Source organism: Dioscorea cayenensis, chromosome 17 (assembly GCF_009730915.1).
Source record: "Dioscorea cayenensis subsp. rotundata cultivar TDr96_F1 chromosome 17, TDr96_F1_v2_PseudoChromosome.rev07_lg8_w22 25.fasta, whole genome shotgun sequence".
NCBI lineage: Eukaryota > Viridiplantae > Streptophyta > Magnoliopsida > Dioscoreales > Dioscoreaceae > Dioscorea > Dioscorea cayenensis.
Genome location: NC_052487.1, coordinates 17,933,186 through 17,959,735, shown reverse-complemented (window position 1 = coordinate 17,959,735; position 26,550 = coordinate 17,933,186). Strand labels below are relative to the sequence as shown.

The following is a 26,550-nucleotide window of genomic DNA, read 5'->3' as shown; positions in this document are numbered from 1 at the left end:
AGTTCTTTATTTTATAATAGTATTATATTTTATTAATTCATATATAAGAAAAAATTGTTACAAAAAATCATATTTTAATTAACTGAACTGTGGGTAATAGAGACAGGTATAAAGATGTGGGTACATAGTGATTACGGGAATAGGTATTAAATTGTCACCTAGAGGATATGGGGATGAGTATAAGTAATTGTATAAAATGTGGGTATATAGACGAGTGTTATAGTATCTTACCCAAACATTACCCATTGCTATTCTTAGAAATAATCAAGTGGGACAACGATGAAGATTTGATTATCTATCCAATATTAATATATATATATATAAGGATAATAACACCAGTGCAATATATCAAGATAGTATAATTAACTTCTATGTAGAACGTATGTGAAATATATGTGTGGGGTGGTATGTCCACGTTGTATAAATAAAAAAATATATTTAGATCTGTTTTTATATTATTTAAAACAAGAATTATGTTAATATAGCCCTGGGTATATATAGTTGAAATAGTTTTTATTTAGCTTTGCTTTTATTGTTTAATACTAAAAGAATAAGTTTATATAGGGTGAGTTTTTTTAAAAAAAGATTAGGATGTAAATAAATAATTGGATTGATTGGTCAGGTTAAATTCAACCTAATTATCATCCAACATGTTATTAGAATGGTTAAAAGTTTAAACCTGGAGCTACTCTTATATTAAAAAAAAAAATAACAATTGATCTGACCTAACCTAACAACTAATTTAATAACTTTATTAGTAGATTTATATTGATATGTTGAATCTAGCTAAAGTTTGAATAATAACTTTGCTATTAAATAAAAAAAATAAATCATCCTTATGATTACAAATTGACTGATGACTCAAATCTGATTGACAAGTTAGTGTTGTGGACATTAAAATTTCTAATTGAATATTTGAAGGCATCAATAATAAGTTTAAATAGAGAAACTACATCTCCTAAAAATACGGCGACTAAGCCTTCAAATAATAATAATATGAACTTGCCCGGTGGAAGAACAACGAAGATTTGATTATATGTTCAACATTTCAAAACGAACTAAAAGAAAAAGGAAAAACAAAAAAGTTTTATCTAGATTTGCTTTTATATAATTTAATACTAAAAGACTAAGTGGATATAGGGTAGGTTTGGTTGAAAGTAGAGATGTAAAAAAAAAATGAATTGAGTGGTTAGGTTCAATTCACTCAAATTTTGAACGCATTGTTATTAAAAAGACTAATAATATAAAACCTAAAGCTAGCTCAAATTATGATTGTTATGACCTAACGCAACAACTTATTTATAAATTTTATTAGTAAATCTATGTTAATGTGTTTAACCTGGTTGAAGGTATAAATAATAACTTTACTAGTAAATAAAAAAATATATTTATATGATAGTATGATTATACATTGAAGATGACTCAAATCCAATTGATGAGTTGGTATAGACATTAAAATTCATGGTTGGAGGTGTGAATAATAAGTTCAGATATAGATACTGTCTCCTAAATGGCCCAAGACTAAGGTCCAAAAATATCTGGGCTTGGGTTTCAGCTTCCTTTGGTTGATCTTAAATAGGCCCAAAATTTAGATATAATATTTAGGTACTTGTTTGAGAGCAAAAGTCATCCGTACACTCTATAACTTTAGGAGGCGTTTGGATTATGGGTTAGAAAACTTAGAATAAGAATGATTATAAATAGTAATATATAATCATGTTTAGATATATTACTATTAACTTAGTAATACAGATAATGTCATTATATATAGTGAAGGTTTTTCATTACCTCCAAAATTGAGGGTAATAGAGGGGAATAAATACTATTGATAGTGAATTGACACATTTGCCTCTACTTAAGATTTAATTAAATAATAATAATCTATTTATTTAACTAATTATAATAATTATAATAAATTATAATAAACATCATTTAAATATTATAATAATTAAAATAAATAATAATTAACAAGAATTATTTAATATACATATTATATTATAATAATTAAATTGAAATGACATTTTTGCACCTATGAAGATTTAATTAAATAAAATAGTCAATAAAAGTATTTCATTATGGTAATTAAATTGAAATGACACTTTTTACCTAGTATATATTTAATTAAATAAATTACTGATAGTGAAATAATAATTTTACTCATAGTTGAGATTTAATTAAATAATAATCATTTATTTAAATAATTAATTGTAATGATTAAAGTAAATTATATTGAACATAAATTGAGTCATTTAAAATATTATAATAATTAAATAATAATAATTAAGAAGAATTTTTTATTATATTATAATAATTAAAATAAAATGATATTTTTTTTACCTTTTAGATTTAATTAAATAAAATAGTTAATAAAAGTATTTAATTATAATAATTACGAGACTAGATATTTATTTATATGTAATTATTTTATATATTAATATATCATTACTTATATTAAGGATATGCAAACCAATAAAATTATTCAATTTTTTTTTTTTTAGATAGAGTTGAACTGTATTCTTCATATGACAAGAATACCTTAAATCATATTCGCAAAAAATATTTGATATGACAAAATTTTACCAACATAATTATGCAGTGCTAAAAAATAATTATTATCCATTTAAATTTGATTTTAGTTAATTTTATAACAAATTGATTTAGGTTTATTATAATTCATAATTTTATTATTAAAATATTTTAAATATTGGTATATTTTAAAATTAAGGCTATAGTTAGGGTTGATATGGTGGATAGGATAAAATTTGAGGACTAGATAGGAGTCGGAAAGGATATGTGCATGATAAGCTCATATCCTATGTTATGTTTGATGTGCACTAAATAAGCCATTTGATAGCATTTTGTTATTATATTTTACATTTGAAGTGGATCAGATAATAGAAGAATATGATATGAATTGTACGTAAATAAACAAAATTACCCATTATATTAACCCAAAATCTATATATGTAGTAAAAATAAATAAATCACATCAAACTCAATTAGGAAAAAAAAAAAAAAATCATTCGACTATAAACTAAAAATAAAACATAATCAAAAGAGATATTTTTATAAGAAAAACATGTTCAAACACGAGATCGACGAAGAAACCCAACTTCAGATGCAAGAAAACCTACTTAAAAATAGTGAAATTAGTGTACTATTTAGTCGTTGGCAAACTTCTTGTGCCAAACTTAGGGTTCAAAGATCAAAGGGATACAATCAAACCCTTGATGAGAAAGAAACCAGATAATATGAGAAATGTTGGGCCTGTTTGATTTTGTTTTTGTTTTTATGTTTTCAGAACAGTTTTGTAAAACTGTTTTTCAGAACAAGTTTTGGAAATTTAAAAAAAAAAACAAAAGAACATATTCGAATGAAAGTGTTTTGAAAACATATATAAAAAAAACTCGTTTGGAAAAAGTTTTTAAAAACATGTTTTTAAAAATAAAAAATACAAAACTTGTTCGATTCAGTTGTTTTATGTAATTGATATTATTGCATGGTTTACTATAAATTAAATTAATTAATAATCATATTACTTTAAATAACTAATATAATAATATATTTTGTAAAAATAAGCCTAAAATGAATATAAATAGAAATCAATATGACATTATAATTCACACATGTCATTGGGCCGGGCTAGGCTGGCCCAGCCCAGAAAATTTAGGGTTTGGCCCAGCCCAAGCCCAAATCCAACGAGCCTCATAAATAATTTGGGTCGAGGCCGGGCCGGGCCCAAATTTTAAATATGAAGCCCATGACCTAGCTCATGGGCTTGGCTATGGATCAATTATTGGATCGGACTAGGATTGGCCCGTTGGATTCGACTCGAATCGTCCGTTGTTATTTTTTTTTAACTTTACTTAATTAATCTTTGTGATGATTTAAAAAATAAAAATAAAAATATAATAAAAATATAAATATAAATGAATAATTTTATTAATTGATTAGCATTATTATATTTTTCACTTGAGAGAAATATTGCATCACTAGAATATGAGTAAATCTCAACTAGATTGACACATACTCATTCTATCATTATATTTTCTTTATAATATTTTTGTAAAATTTTTTTTTACTAATATTTAATAATGAATCCAATGGGTCAGCTCATGGACCAATCCATTGGATCAACCCAAAAAATGTCCAAAAAGGTCGGCCTCGGGTCGGCCCATCATTTAAAAATGATATCCATATCCAATCCAAGGTTTGCTTGGGTCGAGACTGATTCGTCAAACATTAACTTTGGATTGGGTTTGGATTAGGCTTAGGTCGGCCTTGGGCCGGTCCGTGAGGCCTTGGGCCAGATGATGAGAGTGAATTATAATGCATATGTTAAATGTTCATTAATAATTTTTGGAAATAAAAAGTACAAGTGTAAGTTCAATGCTCCAAATTATTATAATGTAGCCAAAGAAAGTATAAACTCAATAATTTATGGGGCATCATCATCATTCCCATCAAGATCAATATAAACAACACTATTAACAAGTCTTGAAATTGCTATGTACCAATAAGTAGTTCTTCCAAAGCCTTCTCATCTACAATGACTGTATTGGTTTAGGCATCCGCCGCGGCATCCCAACCAAACCCAAAAAGTTATAACAATAAAGAAAATTCTTGATGCTCAAGACGAAATCTATTAAACTTTCTGCTTTTATTTGTTTTAAAGTGAAACCACACCTCACAAATGGTATTCAACCTTTCTAAAATTAATTTTTTTCAAATTTTAGGACAAAACACTCCATTGTTTATGTTTCTTTTTGTAATTTCTTCCACCATGATATATATGTAGGATTTAATCATATTTTTGGACCACAGAATTTTCTTGTTCCTCTGTCATTTTGCTGTTTGCAATCTATAATGTATGTCATATAAGAAATAAAAGATTATGAGGATAAAAAAATTACAAAATAGATAATCTACCTAATTAACAAACTTGATTTAACTATTTTTATCATAAAAAAACAAGATAAATAAAATCTGAAAAAAAAGATGACGTAAAAAAAACCTGTGGGAGGTATAGCTGAGGGGAAGTACGCTGGAAGTGCCAGAACCGGAAGAAACTTGCCAAAGATGTAGCAGAGGGGGTGGTGATGGTCGATTTAGATGTATGAGAGGAGGGCTTGTTTTGAAAACTCCTATACATAAGTCTCACTTTTATTATTTTTTGGGTTGTTTTGCAAACCCTACAGGTAAATCTCATTCACATTCTCATCATTCCAATTTTCATTCTTTCTATTTTTATTCTTGTTTGGTGATCCAAAAGACCTTTATTCAAACATAATAAACAAGCATAAACATGGAATTTAGACATCACTCTCAGTTCAACTCAATCACAACTACCTTCATCCACCATAAAAGTAAAGATGGTTGTGTACTTGTGAAATTAAAGCAACAGTGCAAATGAGAAAAGAGTGATGAGAAGCAGCATATCATGCACTTTGGAAATGTGGAAGACTCTCTGGGTGTGTTTGTGTGTGTTTGTGTGTGTTTGGTGGTGGCCAGCAATTGAAAAGCTCCGAGTCCATAGTGCAATCAAATGAAGCTTTGAGGACTTGCAGGACTGCACTGTCCCTGCACTGCACTGCCAGAGATAATGCCCTCCCATGCCAACCACTCCCTCCATTCACATCACCTATCAAATTCCTTTCTTTCCCCTTTCTGATTTCCCAATTAATTGCTTCTTCTAACTCAACCATTTACTCATGATCATTGTCAAATAATTCAAAAAATAATAATAAATCATTCTTACATTTATTTCTAATCTTTTTGCTATATTAGCTTTTTTTAGAAATAGATAAATCATCTTTAGAATATAGTTTTTATCTGTAAAAATACAAGAAACTTTAGTACAAAAGAGAATAGCGAAAGAAATCTATAGTAGAATATAAAATTAAAGATAAAAAGAGCATATGACACCCAAACTAAAAATGATCGTCTAATAAAATTATTAGCCTATTGCTACTTTGGCAAACTAAGAACGTAGAGGATTGCATGTCTAATAGATGATTAGTTTTTTTATTGTCCTTCAACCATGGAGGAAACAACTATTATTCTTTGAAAATATAAATAAGTTACTAACCAATAAAAACTAGCACAATCACTTGTATATTAATTACATAATTTAAAATTTAAAATAATGTGTCTAATAAGAATAATAATAATGTGAATAATAATTAAAGATGGTTTGGATACCTCTATCTATCCACTACCTAACAAATCAATGCAAAATATAATGCATTGACAGAAGCGCTAAATATGTACTGTTTGAATTAAAATTCTGTACATGAGAGCATTCACAAGATATAAATTAAGAGTTCCACTACAAAAACCTTTAATACCACCTCTCTTCAATCTTTCAAATAAATTAAATTAATTAATTAACCAAGTTCAAATGACTTTTTTTTTCACAGTATATTAATTCATACATTAAAACCTTAAAAGTTAAAAGCTTTTCAAATTACTTACTAGTAAGAGTAAATATAATTTTTTCCAAGGGTATTGGTGAAAAAAAGCCAATAAATAGGTGTCCACGTCAGCACCCTCGAAGAGAGCGGGAACGCGGACTTGAGAAAACAAATAGAAAAGAAACCTCCAACGAAGTCCCAGAGAAAAACAAAAAGAAAAAAAAAAGAAGGGAAAAAAAGAGCAAGCTTTCGCCAATGGCGATCGAGGGTTTCGCCCCAACCGCCGCTCGCCGGATCCGGCGCCGCCGGTGGCGGCGTCTCCCTCACCGGTCGTCGTAGTTCCTTGACAACAATCTCGGATCCCTTCTAACCCGGTGTACAGACACGGCAGACAGGGTGAAGCCAGGCAAGAATGCAGTCGTCCGTGGCCGCTAACATCTCTTCATGATTTGATCCTTTCCATACACTCGCTCGCCGTTCAGTTCCTTTGCTTTCCTTTTTTTTTGCTTTTTTTTTCTTTTGATCTCATGATGCTTGTTTTCTTGTCTTGATTTCTGGGAAATGTGGCTTGTTTTGGTGGATTCTTATGCGAAATCTGACTTGATCTTATAAGGGGTAAATGCAAAGATATCTTTTTTAATTTAAAATTTTGAATGCTTTCATTGTGCTGGGTGTGGATGGTGTGGATTCTGGTCTTTTGTATTTGTGATATGTTTTTGCCCTAATTCATGCCCATTGTTTGGTGAATGATGGGGTATTTCTTGTTTACTTTTGTGACATGGATTTATGGTATTTGTTTGCTGGATTCTGATTTGTTCTAGCTTATCTCTATCCAGATAAGGAGCAAAGTTGCCATTTTTTCCTTTGTTCTGTTTTACTTGTCATTAGGATGATTTTGTGTCTAAACTCATGAATTATAAGAACACCAGGTAATTCTGTCTATTTTGCTGGTGGTAGTTAATCCAAAGTTTAGGTGTGTCAGGTTTGGATTGGTTCTGGCACTATTTATGTATATCAGTTATTGCCAGTGCAGTTTACCTTTTCATGTTCATAGTTTCTTTTCTATTTGTGCACTTTGTTTCTTCCCCTGAGTATTATATCTGAAATAAGATTGACTGATTAGACTAGCTAATCTTTTTTTTTTTTTTGACACTGTAGAGATTGACACCTTAAATAATGCTTACTTTATACTAAATTTGCTTGTGCATTTATGCTATCCACAATGGACAATCATGGAGTTCTCGTTTCTTATAGTGTGAAACAGTCCGTAATTTAGATGCCCTTGCACTACAATTTTTTGCACAAATGTGACATAATTGTAGAACATCTCAAAAGTTCAATTTCTTCTTGTCATGTTTTCTTCGCGCACCTTGACTTTCTTTCATCCTTTTGATCTTCTTTGCCGAACAATTTTTATTAAATCTGCAACTGTTGTATGGAGAAAGAACCTTAAGCGATGTCTGGCTCCTCCACAAGCCACACATGTGGCTCCCATCACATTGGTGCCGAAATGGAGGCCACTCTCGTAGTGTCCTCTCCAATACGCCTAGTGCGCAGTCGGCCCCACCTCTCTGCCCCTACTCTGGTGACACTGGTGCTGTTAGATAATCATTCCTGTGCTCATGGCATCTTACATTAGAATGACGACCTATTTGCACATATCATTTTAGTTATTTACGTCTGATGCATATTGCCATAGTTACATGACTTACATCATTGTTAGGTGCTTTAAAACCTTATCACTTCGATTTAGACTTTTCAATCATTACATACAATGTTTTAAGAGTTTCCTAGTGGAAAAGATGGAAAGGTATTGGGTCATAGATGGATTGCAGAATATGTTTTTACAATTTTGGTTTAGTTCTACATTTAAGTAGGATTAAAGTTCTATTGTGACTGTTACAGATAATCTAAGCTTGATATTAACAGTTACCAGCCCCACTATGAACACCATTCTCATGTATTGCGCATTTAACCTTCTAAAATTTCATGGCTATGAATGATGCAATAGTTTTGATTCATCAACTTTTTGGAAAGATAGTGATTCAAATTTCATGATAAATGTATGTCCATGTTTTAATATTTGGATGTAAACCTCAGTATGATGTGTTTTTCTATGAAGGTATACATACATCTATGTTGACTACATTTGATTCTCCTCAAGCAAATTTCCTCAACTTAACATCTTCTGTCCTTTTGTGAGGCATTCTCAAAATTATTGTGATGTTTCAGACATTCTGTAGAAATTACATTCTGAATGTGAATTCCATGCCATTTCTAATTTGATTAAAATAGGTGTAGCTTGTGGAGGAACTTTTGAAGATTTCTGTGGTTTAAATAATTTATGGTTAATTCTTCAGTTCGATGCAGACTTTCATAGGCGGTATAGAATGGTAGGCTTCTAAAGTACTATTCATGTATTGCATTCTTTGTGTGTAACTTTGCTCCTTGCATGAGAAGCTATTGTTCCCACGGATATCTTTCTTTGAACTTCTGCTAGATAGCCTTGTGTGTCAATGAAAATTTCGTTGAAAGGTCAAGAGGTGCAATTGTTACTTAATTCGTAACTCTGGTTTTTCATATAGAAGTCATTTTGTTTTCTTGTGTGATGAAATTGTGTGGGTCCTCCTGAAAAGTGATATTGAGTTTGGGTGGCTTAAGCAGAAATGTGATATCGGGAAATTGATGAGGCTCAAGTTTCACAACACACTGTCTAGGAGATATAATTTCACTTGCTAGTGACTCTAAGATACTGGATTATGAGGGTTTCTGGGTAAGGTTTGTGGTGTATCTCCAGTTCATGAGGTTCATGAACTTTGGAGACTGACATTGTTTTGTTAATAATAGTAGGGCATGAAAATTCAAAGTGAAGAATCTTGGGACTTTTTATAATAGGTTTTATTTTACTACACTACAGTTGCCTACCTTTGATCTTCCTTTTACAAAAGGCTATATTGAGATAGTCAATCATCTTGTGTTTTGTTCTTAAATGAATTTGTGCGAATATTTTTCCTAGCTTTGAGATTTTTAAAGTGGAGACGTCGGTTGAGATGGAGATCCTCGAAAGCATTTTTTAATATTCTTGTGATACTTGCTTTGTGCACATGATTGCCTAAGTAATAGCTACTTGAATTGGATTCATTGGCGCATGGTTTTAAGAGAAAGTTCTACTCTCTGACCCTTATGTTCCAGGCTTACAGTCATTGACTGAGTAGAAAAGAAGTGTAAATCTTTGGCTTATCTTCATCTTTGAGAATGCAGTATGGAACCAAAAATACCGATAAGATGGGAAATGGATAATATTGTCCTATTCTGCAGCAAGAGACAACTGTTATACATGCAGCAGTTTGACCATTCCAAACTTTGGAATCATAAAAGCCAAGGGAAAAATCAAATCAGACTGATCTTTTCTCAAAAGGAATTGTTAAAACATAGATTAAATGGAGAATGGTTTAGGAATCTGTTGTCTTAATGTAATCCATCTGCAGGTCTTGGTTATCTTTTCAGCTTTAGTCATGTTATCAACTCTTGTCAAGTAGAAAGTTACTACTTTTACCATACTAGGATGGACAGTAAATGCAATACTATTGTCTATTTGTGTGGACATTTCCAGAGATTTAAATGCTTTACAATTGTACAGTGAACTATCCATCTGAGACACACTTCAGATGAAATTTGTTCTATGTGGTGATTGTGACACTATGATGAATAATGTTGCACAAGGGAATCATTTTCCAGACGCGTCTACAGATCACTGCAGATAAAGAACAAGTTTCCTGGTAATTTACTCGCCCAATTGAGGTAAATTTCTAAATTTGTTCTTACTAACTTGCTTGATCACTGCTACTCTTATTATTTCCTTACTGACTTTCTTCTCCTACTTCTGCATGCATTTTGGATTATAAATATCTTCATAGGGAGAAGGATTTTCCATTCACTTGCACTGTTTATTCTTCATACCATTGAAAATTTTGAGCCCTTACCAACATTGTTTAGATTACTGAGAATTTCTGCTACTTAGCCCGCATGTTTTTGGGTCTGACATCAGTATTACATTCATTTTTTGAATCTATGATCCCAACTTGAGCAGTTGTTTCTTTATGGAAGGTTTACTTGTTCAGACCATGTGGCATTGTTGCTTTCTTTTATTAATTCTTTAGATTTGTACGGTATGTGAAGTGAACGTCACACACACTTCACACTCTGCGCTGTAACAACCTAAAAGCAAACTCTGACATTATATGTCACATGTTTCATATATATTCAATGGTTTATACCAAGCAACCTTGAAAGAGATGTGCTGGGTGACCCTCATATAACATAGTGATCAAGCAATAAAAAATAAAAAATAAAAAAACATTTCTTTTAGCAGATATCAAGAAAGTCCTAAATCATGTAAAGATGTTTGAGTTAATTTTTTTTTTTTTAAATAAGCACTTTTTTAATATTTTTGAAAAAGATAATTATTTATGTATATTTATGCATGGTTATTTTATATATATATTTTTTATCATCCAGCTATCAAGACAAATACTGCACATCTACTTCGTACTTTTTTTTTAATAATAAATGTAAATTATTGGTCATCTCTCATGCGATTGTCGGACTATATAATCAAATATAATGCTTACAAATGCACATAAATAATTAATCAAAACTATGTTGTGCTTGAAGTATTAGCAACTTAAGAAACAAAACTAATTAAGAAAAACGCAATTTATGCATTGTGCATGGGTTTATAAATCATGGCATTCATGCCAAAGTATGTCTGGCTTGAAGTACGTGGCTCAAGTTTTTATTTTGTGAGCCCAGTCCAGCCCAAGGCCCACATACTAGCCCAATCAGTTCAAGAAAGGTTTGTAACCTCATCTTGAGTTCATCGTTCCTTCGTCGGAGATCTCTTCATTCGCTCAAAGTGCGATTTCTCCAAACCCATTATTTGTTTCTTTATCTCCTTGATTAGCAAGAATCGTGGTCTCGGTCACGATTCTAGGTTTTGAAATTCTATAGAATTTGTGGTTTAGAGTTTTCAATCTTTCTTTATGTTGAGAAGTTTGAGGATTTGTATGGGTTTCGACTAATTTTTTGAAAGAAGTTCATGAATGGGTTTCTCTTCGATTCTTGGTTTGTTTTATAAGATTCTAGACTTCTCTTTGCATGTGATTCATGTTGAGAAACTAGGAATGGCAATGGGACGGGACAAAGTGGGGCAAGCCTCTACCTGTCCCGCCCTGTCCAAACAGTCACCCCGCCCACTGACTTTTTTTTCTTCATATCCCGCCCCACCTCACTTTTTTTTTTTTCATAATTAACCTTACCTCGCCCAGCTCATAATTATAAATAAATAACTAAAATGCCTTAAAAATATTTATAAAATTAAATTTCTTTATAAAAACATATATTTATGAAATCAAGCTCATAAGAAATTTATTAAAATTTCAAAAAAAAAAAATTCAGTTATTTATCTATACTATATAATTTTTATTAATAAGTTAAATTATTAGCAGGGACGGGCCAAAATAATACTAAACCCGCCCTGCCCCCACTCTCAAACAAAATCCCCACCCCGCCTGGGCAGTGCTGGTTGGAAACCACGGGTTAGGGTGAAAATTGCCATTCCTAGGGAAAACCTAGATAATTTCCCTTACAAAAACAACCCCATAATTGATAATATTGTGAAAACAAAAAAAAAATTAAGCAAAAATACCTAGGTAAACAATGTAGTTGAATACAGACTAATACTAAAAAAAATAAATAAATAAAAGGAACAAACACACCGAATTTTAGAAGTTCTGCAAATAGCCTACTCCTCGGGCAATGCAAAACAGGAGACCACTTCACTATCTTCGAAGAAGTAACAATTACAGCCAATGTTTCAATTACCCCCTCATGGGAAGTTCTAACTAAAGAACCTTCACCAAAATTTAAATAATGGAAGAAAAAGGACTTTTTAGGATAATTACAACTGAGAATACATGGGCATATTTATAGCCAAAACACACACACACACACACACAACCCATGCTACTTTCACAAATAGCCAATGTGGGATTATTCCCGCTTAACAAACAAGCCAATTCATAACAATCTCCACCTTGACGAGTTTGTTAGCTTTACACAATTCCCTAGTTCCACATATCACCAAATTGAATTGCCTCCAAATACTGTTGTCAATGCCATACACCAGAAGGTGCTTAAACTTGCAAGATATTTATCAAATTCAAACAATGCTTGAACTTGACAACTTTCATCACTTTTGTCATCATATCTGCAGGATTTTCTTTTGTTTGGATTTTTTGAAGAAGTATCTCACCTTCTTCAAGTATTTTTTTGCACAAAGTGATACCAAATGTCAATGTGCTTTGTTCTTGAATGAAAAACTTGGTTTTTTGCTAAACAAATATCACTTTGACTGCCACAATACACCATAATGTGTTTCTGACCATCTCCCAAATCTTCTAGCATTCTTTTAACCCAAATTGCCTCTTTAATAGCCTCTGTAACTGCCATATACCCTATTTTTGTTGTAGACAAAGCCACTATTTACTGTAAATTAGATTTTCAATTAATCGGTGCTCTGGATAAAGTGAATAAAAAGCCAGTTGTTGATCAATGCTTATCCAAATCACCTGCATAGTCAAAATCACAATATCCAACTATAAATTTACCAACATCAACATCCTGCTCATACACCAAACCAACATCTACGGTGTTCAAAATATACCGTGGAATCCTTTTCACAGCTTGCCAATGATCTCTACCAACATCATGCATATACTTGCTCACTACTCCAACTGCTTGTGAAAAGTCAGACCTTGTATACATCATCGCATACATCAAGCTGTCTATAGCATTAGCATACGATATTTTAGCCATATATTCTCGTTCCTCTTCACCCTTTGGAGACATATTTTTATTAAGATTTAAATATGGAGCAAATAGAGTATCTACAGGTTTTGAATTATCATGTATATCAAAACACTACAATACCTTTTTCAAATATTGTTTTTGAGTTAAACAAAGCTTTCCCTTTGCTCTATCTCTATTTATCTCCATCCCAAGAATTTTCTTAGGGGCTTCACCTAGATCTTTCATCTCAAACTCTTGATTCAACTGAATTTTTAACTTGTCAATCTCTGCTTGCTTCTTGGATGCAATCAACATATTGTCGACATACAAGACTAGAAAAATAAAAGATCCATCTTGCAGCTTTTGAAAATACACACAGTGATCATACTTACTTTTGTTGTACCTTTGTCCTCTCATGAAGCCATCAAACCGCTTATACCACCGCCTTGGAGACTACTTTAATCCATATAGCGACCTGCTCAGCTTGCAAACTCAATTTTCTCTATCTACAACCTGCCCCTCTAGCTGGGTTATGTAGATTTGCTCCTCCAAATCACCTTGTAAGAATGCGGTCTTCACATCAAGCCAACTCCAAATTCCACTATGCTACCAAAGCCAAGAAAATTCTAATGGAGGAATGTTTTACAACTGTAGAAAATATCTCATTGTAGTCGCCTCCCTCCTTTCGTGTGTAGCTTTTTCCACCAATCTTGCTTTGTAGAGAATCTTCGTCTTATTAGAAAATCTTTCTTTCTTCGTATACACCCATTCAACTGTCGTCTTTTTTTATCCTTCAGTAGTTGCACCAACCTCTAGGTCTTGTTCTTATGAAGAGATTGCATCTCCTCATCCATGGTTTTCTCCCATTGTCCACTCTCTAAGCTTCGGGTTGTTACTTGAAAGTTGGAAGGAATATCTTCATCTACCACTTGAAGTGCATATCCCATCATATTTATAAAATAAGAAAATCTCGAATTTCCCATCTTGGCTTTCTAATTGCAATTGAGTTTGGTTGTTGTTGTGGTTTTTGGGTTAGAACCTCTTCTTCATTTGATTCCCTACTACTGTCCGAGAATCACTTACCACTTCTACTTCTTTTGTTGTGTTAATTATCATCTTCTCAAACTCCACCTTCTTCGAAGTACTCTCTTCCTTCTGTAGAGTGCAATTGGTTTGAACAACTTCATTTGTTGACTTCATCACCATGGGAACAACTTCATTTGTTGCTAAAAATCACCTTTTTCATAACTGGGTCTTAGAGGTAGAATCCTTTTATTCCAGAAGTGATTCTCATAAATAATGCTTTATTTGCTCTTGGGTCCAATTTTGATTCCTTAACAGGATAATATGCATTGCAACCAAATATATGTAAGGAATCATAATCTGTCAAGGTTTCCTGACCATACCTTCATAGGTGTTTTACCACTAATAGCTGATGACGATAAATGGTTGATGAGATAATGTACGTACTCCAAAGCCTCAGCCCATAATTGCTTGCCCAATCCAGCATTGGACAACATACAACAAACTTTCTCAATTAATGTCTGGTTCATGCGCTCTGACATCCCATTCTTTTGTGGTGTATCTCTTACAGTGATGTGTCGAACAATGCCATGATTATTACAAACATCAAAGAACATATCACTCTTGCATTCTCCACCATTATCTATTCTGAGCCGTTTAATTTTTTTGCCAATCTATTTCTCCACCATATCTTTCCACTTGATGAAGATTTTTAGCACTTCATCTTTAGTTTTCGTGCTATACACCCAAACTCTTATAGAAAAATCATCAATAAATATTACAAAGTTATGCTTACCTCCTAATGAAGGAGTTTTGGAAGGTCCCCACACATTTGAGTGAACATAATCTAGAATACCTTTTGTATTATGAATAGTGGTGCCAAACTTTACTCTCTTCTGCTTTCCCAGAACACAATGCTCGCAGAAATCTAATTTACAAGCCTTTGCACCTTTCAACAATTCTTACTTCGGCAAATTTGCAAGGATTTTTCACTAGCATGTCCCAAGCACATATGCCACATCTTGGTTGCCTCCAACACCTTATCCTCCACTGAAGTTGTTGCTATTATCCCAATAACAATGCTACCTTGATAGTAATATAGATTATTTCTTCTAATGCCTTTGATTACTACAAGTGCGCCTGACATAGCCTTCTAACATCCATCTTTCATTGTTATTATTAAGCCTTTGGACTCCAAATCCCCCAAAGAGATAAGATTCTTCTTTAAACTTGGTACATAATGAACTTCTGTCAAAATTTTCATCGATCCATCATGGTTCTTCAGTCAAATTAAACCTATTCTAGCTGTCTTGCAAGGGTCACCATTGCCTATGTAAAAAAACTCCTCCATCTAGTTCTTTAAATCAAAGAACCACTCCCGATTAGGAGACATATCATAGGTGCAGCCCGAATATAGCATCCATTCATTTAAATAAACTGTTGAAGATATAATAGCTAATGAGAATTCAGCATCACTCTCATATTCAGTTACATTTGTATTTGGGACAGCTTTCTCCTTCTTTTTCTTCAACTTGGGGCAATCTTTCTTCCAATGTCCTTTCTCATGACAGAAAGCACACTCATCTTTCCCTAGTTTGGTCTTCAAATGAGATCTTCCTCTCCTTCCAAATTTCTGCTTTGAGAACGACCTCTTGCTACCATTACTTCTGCTGAGACGTTCATGCTTTTTTTCTTTTTCTTATTTTTTTCCTTAATTCATGACTATACAAAGCAACATAGACTTTATCAAGAGATACCTTATCTTTTCGATAAAGTAAAGTAGTCACAAGGTATTCAAATTCATCAGGAAGGGAAGATAACACCATCAAGGCTAAATCTTCATCTTTAAAAGTTTCATCTAGATTTATCAAATCAGCTACCAGTTGGTTGAAAGCAGTGATGTGGTTATCATAGAGGTACCTAATCTATAGTCGAAGCGAAATAATCTCTTTTTCATGTGGAGCGAAATATGTCTGGTGGAGATCATATTCACGCTGGTACAGTAGTAGGTAAACTAGAAGGGGAACGCGAGATGACTTTGGGTTTTGTTGATTTATTACGTGATGATTTTATTGAAAAAGACCGAAGTCGCGGTATTTTTTTCACTCAAGATTGGGTCTCTATGCCGGGTGTTATACCCGTGGCTTCTGGGGGTATTCATGTTTGGCATATGCCTGCTCTGACCGAAATCTTTGGGGATGATTCCGTACTACAGTTCGGTGGAGGAACTTTGGGGCACTTTTGGGGAAACGCACCTAGTGCAGGAGCTACATAAATAGATAGATAGATATATAAATAAATAAATAAATAATAGATAAAATAGATAGATAAATAGATAAATAAATAAATAGATAGATAGATAGATAAATAAATAAATAAACACCAAATCCGAAAACAAGTCAAATGAGGGTTAAAAATCCAACTCATAAAACCAAGACCTGCATTAAAAAAAAACCTAATAAGGATTATAAATCCAAAATTCAATAACAAATTAAGACCACCACCTAAAAACATAAGCCAATAAAGGTTAGAAATTCAATGAACGAAAACAAGGGAATTTAAAAACAAGCTATTGAGGTTTATAAATCAAATTTAGGAAAACAAAAATTGAATCCAAAAAACAAACCAATGAGAGTTAGAAATCACCTCATTGGTGAAAGAGCCTATTGGAGATTCAGCGAAGCTATCTGAACTACAAGAGGGGGAACTGGGTGACGGACCGTCACGACGAGGAGCTCCATAGAGGGGGAGTGAGAGAGAGAATGAGACCCATGGAGAAAGGAAGAAAGGGTTGCTCACGATGCACTGGAATTTGCGCCAACTCCCACAAACAAGAAGGCGGTTTTATAATCGAAAAGGAGTGACACATGGCAGAGCACCCGTTGTTGCCCTCGCAGTGGTCCTAGTTGATTGTGTTGACGTGGCATAAGCAATCATACGTCACAAACGGTAACAAAATTACTTAAGAATGAATTTATAAAGATATATAAATATTTTTTTCCCAAAAAATATATTAAAATTTTCTCAATTTTATAACAGACATGCAAGTAAAAAGAACTACTGACAAGCAAGTGAGAATTTTATTATTAGACATCTTTATATTAGAAAGATGTTACATCATTTCTCTCCCAAAATGAATTTTAATCCATCCTAGGGTGTTTGTAGTTTGTTCTTGTTAGAAAAAAAAATTATCATTAGGTAGATTTTTATATTAAAAATATATAAACACACATAATTTTTTTTTTTTTACTTAACTTTTGCTACTTAAAACCTAATAGTTAGTTGGAGTCTTTGTCTCACATAGGAACTTGAAATATACTGATTTTATTGAAATAAATTTGCCAAAAGCTTGTTGATTATTATAGATAGGGGGTGAGCAAAACTGGATACTCGATCCGGTTTCGATACCCGGTTTTTCAGTTTGGTAAATACTCGACCCGTATCCGACCAGTTTAAACCGAGTACCTGGTTTAAACCGGATTGGATATCTAATTTTTTATTTTTCCCAAACCGAAACCTTGTTTTCATTTAAAAAAATCAGATTAGGTACTTTGACATTTTTTTGGATCGGTAACTCAAAAAATTAGGATTAAAAAATCGGATATCGGAGCTGATCATTGGATCCGGATTTTTATGCTCACCCCTGATTACAGAAGTTGAAATGAATACTAAGAAATAAATAAATAATATAAAATCAAAATCTCAAATAAAATATTATCTTGATTGACAATTTTGATCTTTGACCCATATAGTTCAAACTAAAAAATGTTACAGCTAAACAAGTCTGCAATTAAAATCACACAGTAATAAGATAATTTAACTGGCACAAGAATACAGAGGATAATTAATCAAAATGCAGCTTCAAGAGGAGAGAAAATATGCTAGGTGAAACAAGATGAGACTTTCGTTGATAAACTAAATAATTAGTATATACAAAATACAAGTTGAAAAATGAAACATTCACCATATATATCTACACATTATCAAATGATTCCTTCTAAGAGCAACAAACATCTATCAAGAAAATAAATAATGTCATCTTTGAACAAGCAAAAACAATTAGAATCAAAGGTTCTGCAAATCTTTAGCATGATCAAAGTCCTTATGACTTGGTCTGGAATTAATGAGGTATATAATGATGAAGTGCTTCAATAACTCCTTCATTGGAATCACATGCAGCAGCAAGTGAAACAAGGAAGCAAATTAAGAAAGCTCAAACTCTTCAACATGCAACATCCACTTGTCACTGAAGAATGGCATCAGGATTTGGTATTTTCAACCTGAACAAATGTTGACATTGAATTTGAAGTTTTTTATAGTGAACTTCTTAATAGTATTTTCAGGTTCTTGTCTCTTTTGATGACTCACATCTCCACCATGCAAATACCTGTTTATTTCCTTTTCTATACAACTTAAGATTTCAAGGTTGAAACTGAATGAATGAATCCATTTAATTTTAACCCACCATAGGTAAATATTTGTTGTTGACACACTGATGAAGCTTGCCTTCTTCATGTCCTTCCTCTGAAGAAAAACCTTGCTTACATCAACATGCAATATTGATATATAATGGCATGGAAGTAAAAAAAATTAATGTAAAAAAAAAAAAGGTTAAAAAAAAGTTACAAAGAAAATAAGATCTAGAAAAAGGATGTAAGTTTTGCCTATAATTATTTGAGCTAATTATTAAGAACCTTCATATGCTTTTGAGAGCCGAGGACATAGATTCACTAGAAATACGGCCATGTTGTTGTCTAAAGAAGCAACAATAAAATTAATCTCTTTTTGTTAATTTTTTTTATCTTTTAAAAAGCAATAAAAATTTAAAAACTTAAATACTACTAGATATATATATATATATATATATATATTGTAGTTTGTGTTTTATTTTTCTGATTGGACCGTCCACAGTTAGTGGATTATGTCTTTATTGTCAAACACCTTTTTTTTTCTTTTAAACTATCCATTTTTTTTTCCTTCCTTTTTTTAATTTTTTAATTTAAATTCAAATGATTAATTTATTTTTTTTAAATAAATATTAAAGTATAAAATGCACACAAGCTTCAGATTGAGTATTTGATTGACTGTTTTTGAGATAAATTTCAGCTATGTAATTCTAAAAAAAAAAACTAAAAGTAAATCACATACAAAATTCTTATAGGGAACTCTGAATATAAATTATCATTATTATTATTATTATTTTTTGAATAATAGATGACAAGCGCCTTTTTTTATATAAATACAAACAGTACCAAACAGTATTAGAATCCGGATGTACAATATATGTACAGTATGAGAATAATATAAGAATCTCGGGAGAACAGTATATAAACAGTACGGTAAACAGTATTGTCGGGGAGGGATTTGAACCCATGACCTCCCCTTATACTTTGAGAAGTTTGGAATTTAAAACTTCTCAATTACAACCATAAATGATTATTTTTAAACTAAATCACAATTCCTGAGAACTACATTCCGGGTCCAGATAGAGAAGCACTAAGGGATCCAACCCGTTAGGGCAGGAAAGGGAGGAGAAAAAGAAGGAATAAATGGTAAGCACGAAGGGATGGTGACAAATATACGCCGTCTTTGACTTTTCATCCCTTCCTTTCTGGGCCCCACCGCCCAACTCTTTCAGGCGCGCTCTCTCTCTCTCTATTCACTCTCAATCATTCATTGATGGCGGTCCATGGCAGCGCCCGGAGCACCACGCCTGCCGCATCGCCTCCTTTCCCCAACTCCGGTGACCTCTTAGATCCACGTAGATGATGCTTGTGCCGATGAGCCTCTTCTACTCCGTTGCGTCTCTTTAGCTGGAGAGTATGAGCATCCTAGGTGTGTATACATGTGTGTGTGTATTTGGTTTGTGTTTTTTTAATGTTTTCTTTGATTTTGGGTTTTGTTGATCTTTTTTGTATTGAGTTTGGTGGAAAAGGAGGGATCTTGGTGTTTGGTTTTGTGAATTTGGAGGAGAACCGGCGGAAAGGATGGATTTTTATCTGAATTTTGGGTCAATGAAGTGGTTTGAGTCGTTGAGGGGGTTTTGATGAAGGGATTGGATGGGATGGTATTGAATTTACTTGTTTTTTTTTCTTGTTCTGCTTGATGATTTGAGGCGAATCTGTTAAAAACAAAAAGGTGAAATTTTGATGTGACTTTTGAGGCAATGGAGCATTTATGGGGATTGACGGTCTCTCTCGCTCTCACATCATGGATGGGAGCTTTTCATTCCTGCTTTATTTTTTGGTTTCGTTTTGCCCCAGTGAAAGTATGGTTTTTGTATTTGGATTGAATTGCTTTGCTGGTGGTTTTTCTTTCAACTCTCCTGAGAAAGACGATGCTTTTGATGGAATTAAGTTATTATTATCTTCCCTTCTGACCATACATTGAGTGAGAATCTCTCATGTCATGCTTGCCTTCTTCTTCTTCTTCTTCTTCTTCTTCTTCCTCTGTGAAATGTTTTGTTTTTTTTATATGTTCTAACTTATGTTCGACCTTTGAATCTATTTAATATGTCCTATGGTTTGCTTTACTGTCCTCTTTCTTGTACCTTTTCATAATTATGCTCCATTGTTTTTTTATTAGATTCATGGAAGATGGACAAATGGTTGGATGTTCTTTATCTTTGCTTTTTTGAGTAGGACTGTTCCATTCATTTCTTATTGGTATGGGTTCATCTTGGGGAGGTTCATCTGAGATGGTGAACCTTTTGGGCAGTTAAATCTGATTGGATACTTTTGTTGGTATTCAAAGGGCTTTGATGTTGATGGGGTCAGAGTTGCATGGACAAAGCTGTAGATGCTTCCTTTGATGAGTTGCAAGGGTGTCACAATGTTTTCTATCATGATGGAGTTTAGTTCTTTCAGAATTTGCATTGTATTTGGATTTCTTTCATAGTGGTTTAATTTAGTAGCTCTGGGAAACAATGGAGGAGGATACCAATTCTTGGGTGAGGAGGGCAAAGTTCTCACACACTGTTTGTCACCGGCTGGATTCATCTCGATTGCCGGTGATACCTCTTGATGCTGAAGCTGATTGTGATCCTGAATTGAAGCTAAATAGCCCAAAAGCAATCCCGTCTAAATTTCCTTCTATGTCAAGCCTTGAGAGGAAGGAATCTAGTAAGTCAAAGTTGCAGATTTCTAGTTCGTTACCGAGTAGGTTCTCGTTTCAGATTGGTGATGATCATAAACTGAAACCAGAAGAATCAATACCAGACTCAGCAGATTTCTCATTCCATCCTAATCAAGATTTTGGATCAAAGATATCAGTTGAAGCTGAAGCAAATCACAATTCTCATAAATTCAGTCAGTTTAGAAATGCTGAACGACATGCCAAGCTGAAGAAGAGGTCCTTGTCCCCTCTTCCAACTACTATCCTTTCGGATAGCTTCAGAGAAGGTAGAGCTGATGGGAAGAGATTTTCTACGCCACCCCCTAGCAGGAAAGTATCAGACAAAGGTATTTTTGGGAAGCTGGTCTCAAGAGAAGCACATGATCATCGGATGTTCAATCCCCTATCACCTCCTGAAGCAAGTCCACTCCAGCATTTCTCTTCAATGAAGGTTTCTGATAAGTCAAAGGGCCGCAAAGAGACGACATGGGTGAGGTATTTTGACCATGGCGGAGGGAGAGTTAATGCTGTGGATACCACCGACGAATGGATGATTAATCTTTCCAAGTTGTATCTTGGGTTGAGGTTTGCATCTGGGGCTCATAGTAGGTTATACCATGGTATCTATGAGGATCAGCCTGTTGCAGTGAAGATTATTAGGCAACCTGAGGATGATGAAAGTGGAGAGATGGCTTTTCGACTTGAAAAGCAATTTACTAGGGAAGTCACTCTGCTTTCTCGTCTATATCACCGAAATGTGATAAAGGTATTTGCTGTATATCCTTATAAATAGCCATTCTTTAATCCTATTCTGTGGACATCTGGATCGTAGTTGGTGTGCATGAATCTGAAATCGATGCTTGTAAATATACTGAAAACTATCCTCAATGAACAAGATAACTATGAATCAAGATTATTTTCTTGTTGCATTATTTTCTAGGTACGAATTTGTGAATTTCTTGTTCTATATTTAGCACACAGCACTTTTTGGATATGCAGGGCATGACCTCTTATATATCAAGAGCATTCTTAGTTTCTTCATTTGTGATCTCTTTTATGTTTAGAGGAAGGCATTACTATTTTCTTATATTCATGAAGATACATTACCAGGCACATATGAATAACTTTCTAGGACATCCTTTTCCGGGGGTCTTAGTGAAGTTGAACGTGTTAAACCTTGCAAATGGATTATCAACTTAAAATAAAATCTAGGCTTCATCATGACTGAGAATTACTGAGGAAGAGAACTGGGGTTCTTGTGTTAAAGTTATGCAAAGTTTGTCACTAAGGAAAGGAAGGTTTGATGATAAGTGAACTTGAATATAGTTTCTATGTTTTCTATCAGTATTCTAATGCGTGTACATGTGGATTTATCTTTTATGTAAATTTAATTGAATTTCATGCACAAATTTCTGGCTAATATTTTTGGAAAGAAACAACACTCGAAGAAAACAGCTTTATTTTGCAACGTTGCAGCCATATTCTCAGAGGAAGAAACAATTGCGACTTAGAGTGGCATAATTATACTTGGAAGATAGCTCTTATGACTTGCATAATCATTGTTGTGTGTTGAATGAATGTATCTGTTGTTCTGGATAATCACATCGAACCATGCACATCTTGAAGTTTTTTGCTGTTGAGGCAGATGCTTGATAATTAGTTTTTGTTCTCATTATGTCGCACCTAATGCAGTTGGTAGGCGCATGGAAAAACCCTCCAGTCTTATGCATCATCACAGAATATCTTTCTGGAGGTTCACTAAGATCGTTTCTCCATAAACTTGAGCACAAATCACTTCCTTTGCCGAAGCTGATTGCAATTGCTCTGGATATTGCCCGGGGAATGGAATATATTCACTCTCAAGGTGTTATCCATCGTGACCTGAAGCCTGAGAATATCCTCTTCGACCAAGAATTCTGTGTAAAAATTGCTGATTTTGGAATTGCCTGTGAGGTGGCCTATTGTGATACACTTGCAGAGGACCCAGGAACTTACCGTTGGATGGCACCCGAGATGATTAAGCACAAGCCTTATGGACATAAAGTTGATGTGTATAGCTTTGGACTAGTCCTATGGGAGATGGTCACGGGAACAATCCCATACGAAGAAATGACACCCATCCAAGCAGCTTTTGCTGTTGTCGATAAGGTATGGAGCTGGTTATCCCTAATTTCATTCATCACAAGTTCTTCAGAAAATTTCTTTCATTGTTATGAGATGGCTTGCATGATACTTGTAATACTGATATTTTAAGTTTCAGAAAATAAACTTGTAATATGAGTACTTGGATTTACTACAAGTGAAATAATATATGAGGCATCATGAAAGATTGATCACTGATAGGCATCAAACTTTTCAGAACTTGAGGCCAACTATTCCTACCGAATGTCCAACTGCTCTACGAGTCTTGATCGAGCAATGTTGGGCATTAAATGCAGAAAAGAGGCCCGAGTTTTGGCAAATTGTGAAGGTGTTTGAACAATTTGAGTCTGTTCTCTCTCAGGAAGGTACTCTTGATCGCATTCCAAATATGACAAGCCAAGAACACAAGAAACGATTGCTTCATTGGATCCAAAAGCTCAAACATTTGCATGGTGATGACGACGATGATTCACTGCACCTGATGCCTAAGCTCTTGTAACTTCACTTTCGATTTTGATAGCTTGCTGTGTAATTATCCATTCAATCTTAGGACCTTGACATGCTTGTTTGTATTTTCCATTGTTTCTTAGATTGTACTTGTGTACATCTGTTGGAAATCAATGTTGCTCTTTGACTCTCACTGGGATTGTATTGGTATATTACTGCATTAACTCTGGCATTCGTTGGCAGTAATTAGCTCGAGTTGTGTTTACTTGTGATTTATATGTGGATTTCATATTTCAGTGCTGAATTCATTTGCAACTAAACTTTATGCTCAAGTTGGTTACTGTGTTACCAATGATTCATTGGTATATTAGTATCAGGTTTTTTTACGTAGAATGTTTGTTTTTGGAGAATACCCAAAATTGAATCTCATAATCTATGCAGTGAAAGCACAAATGTGTAAAAATATGGATGTTTATCATCTATTTCAAAAGCGTGCTCGCTCTTGTTTTGAAAAGAAAGGGTTTATATCTTGCAAAATTTTTATAAATCAGTCTTGAGGATTTCTGATGGAGAATAATAATAGGTTTCAGTATGTAAATTGAAATTCAGTGAGCTTGTTTGATGTTCTTTGTCACTTGTGATTCTCTCTCTCTCTCTCTCTCTCTCTCTCTCTCTCTTTAAATCCAATGATTTTCATAATTATCTTCTAAACCTTTTATATATATTTTTTTAAAACCTTAATGGCCTCCAATGTCTCTCTCACATGTGTAACTACCTAAAACATAAAATATTTTTTTTTTAATTTTTGTCTCTATGTTTTTTTGGTGCTAATAAGCTCCCTAAAACCAAGGGCAAGCTCTCATTACGTCCACTAATGTTATGTACGGATACATTGGGCAGATCACTGTGATCCCATGAACTTAATGGAGAAAATAATAGAAAAGAAAAGACCATTAAAATGTTAATTCTTCAAAACCAAAGATTTATAGAATATATTTCCAATAAAAGAAATGAATTAAAAAAATTTCAAAGACATGTCAATCCTTCATAATCATCCCTACCACTGCAATAAAATAGTTGTTGCTTCATTCATTTTCCTACTCAAATGTCTGAAGTGTCTTACTCAAAGCTTATCCATATCTTTTTAAAATTTACTAAAATTTTATTAATTATTTTCTAAGTTCTTAAAATAAAAATGACCTACGCATCCATCTAATTTACTTAATATGCCCAAAAATATCTTTTTTTTTTAAATATATCTAAAAAAAAAATTTTATAAAAAATTTATAAACTCACTCTACAGAGTTTGTGTGACCTCAAGAGAAAGCTAACACAAGCTAATTGGAGTCAAATAGAAATTAGTTCCGCCCTAAGTGAGTTTGTCTAGTCTCATGCAAGCTCCATGGTAGTAGAGAGAGTATATAAAAATGAAGATAAAATAATAATTTTATAAAAATTAATTAAATTTAAAAAAAAATTATTAATATTTTTTTATTGAAAATATGAGAATTCTTAAAGTCCGAAAAGTTGCTAGAGCATTTTAGGGGGCGTTTGGATCCAGGATTGGATCATTGGGAGTGGGAATCACAAGTACTCATGCTTCCCACTCCCATGTTTGGGTTGAAGTAATGAGAGTCCCATTGTTGGACCATCCCATCAAGGGGATTCCTATTACCCCCAAAATTAGGGATAATGGGACTCATGAGAGGGGGTAATGGGGTGTAATACCCATATTACCCCTCTTTATATTTAATTAATATTTAAAATTAATATAATTAATTAATAAATTTAATTATATTAATTTCAAATAAATAATTAATTAATGGGGTGTAATACCCTATTATTATTTTAATTATTATAATTAAAATAATTAATTAAATATGTAAATTAATTATATTAAGTTTAAATATTTAATTATAATAAATTCTAAATATTTAATAATAAATAATATTAAATATTTATTATTAAACATAATTCATTATTTTATACAAATGATTTATTTACACAAAAGGGTATTAATGTAATTTTCATCCTATCTCTCCCTTATTTTTTCCTATTCCTAACTCTCATTCCCTCCATCCAAACACATCTTCGTTATCCTCCTCTTTCCCCCTATTCTTATTCTCATTCCTCCCTTCTTATTATTCCCCCTCTTATCATTCCTATTCCGCAATCCAAACGGCCCCTTAGTACTATGAAAGTTGAGAGAAACTAAAGCCGCTTTCTATCTATGTAAAAAGGAAAACAAACGTTCTTACCTTCATTTTGTGGAAGTTAAGTTTGGATCTTAAATTCTTTTTTAAAACGAAAACTATGTACTAAAATCGGTGTTAATAGACCCAAAAATCATTGTCCCTTTTTTTTAAATGAAGATAATATATAAGGTAATAGTCAGACACGTATTACTACGTAAATACAGGTCAAAATATCAAAATGGTTACTTTATTTTGCGTTTTGCGTTTTGCGTTTTTTTAGCCTTTTTAATATAAAATCCGTTCTTTTTTGTCCTCTTATTTGCACATTTCTGTCCTTAAGTTGACGGATCCACTCTTTTGATGCTCGA

General features: G+C 33.0%; 1 protein-coding gene across 3 annotated transcripts; it reads left to right on the top strand.

Annotated features, from left to right (window-relative positions):
* The first annotated feature begins 19,682 nt into the window (after positions 1–19,682).
* LOC120280519 (serine/threonine-protein kinase STY8-like) lies at positions 19,683–24,252 on the top strand. Of its 3 annotated transcripts, none has more exons than XM_039287381.1 (4): positions 19,683–20,120; positions 21,039–22,164; positions 23,091–23,546; positions 23,758–24,252. In XM_039287381.1, exons 2-4 carry the CDS (start codon positions 21,211–21,213, stop codon positions 24,037–24,039), a joined length of 1,692 nt encoding a protein of 563 aa, XP_039143315.1. In that variant the 5' UTR covers positions 19,683–20,120; positions 21,039–21,210; the 3' UTR covers positions 24,040–24,252. The 3 variants fall into 3 exon arrangements, with proteins under 3 accessions (XP_039143315.1, XP_039143313.1, XP_039143314.1); XM_039287379.1 differs by having other exon boundaries at positions 20,871–22,164; XM_039287380.1 differs by lacking the exon at positions 19,683–20,120 and adding an exon at positions 20,417–20,675 and having other exon boundaries at positions 20,871–22,164.
* The last annotated feature ends 2,298 nt before the right edge of the window (positions 24,253–26,550 follow it).

What these genes read in the sequence shown, in the direction of transcription:
- LOC120280519 (XM_039287381.1), top strand. Translation starts at nt 21,211, where the DNA reads ATGGAGGAGGATACCAATTCTTGGGTGAGGAGGGCAAAGTTCTCACAC. An exon ending in ATCACCGAAATGTGATAAAG is followed by an intron (nt 22,165 to 23,090) that starts GTATTTGCTGTA and finishes CACCTAATGCAG; the next exon opens with TTGGTAGGCGCATGGAAAAA. An exon ending in CTTTTGCTGTTGTCGATAAG is followed by an intron (nt 23,547 to 23,757) that starts GTATGGAGCTGG and finishes CAAACTTTTCAG; the next exon opens with AACTTGAGGCCAACTATTCC.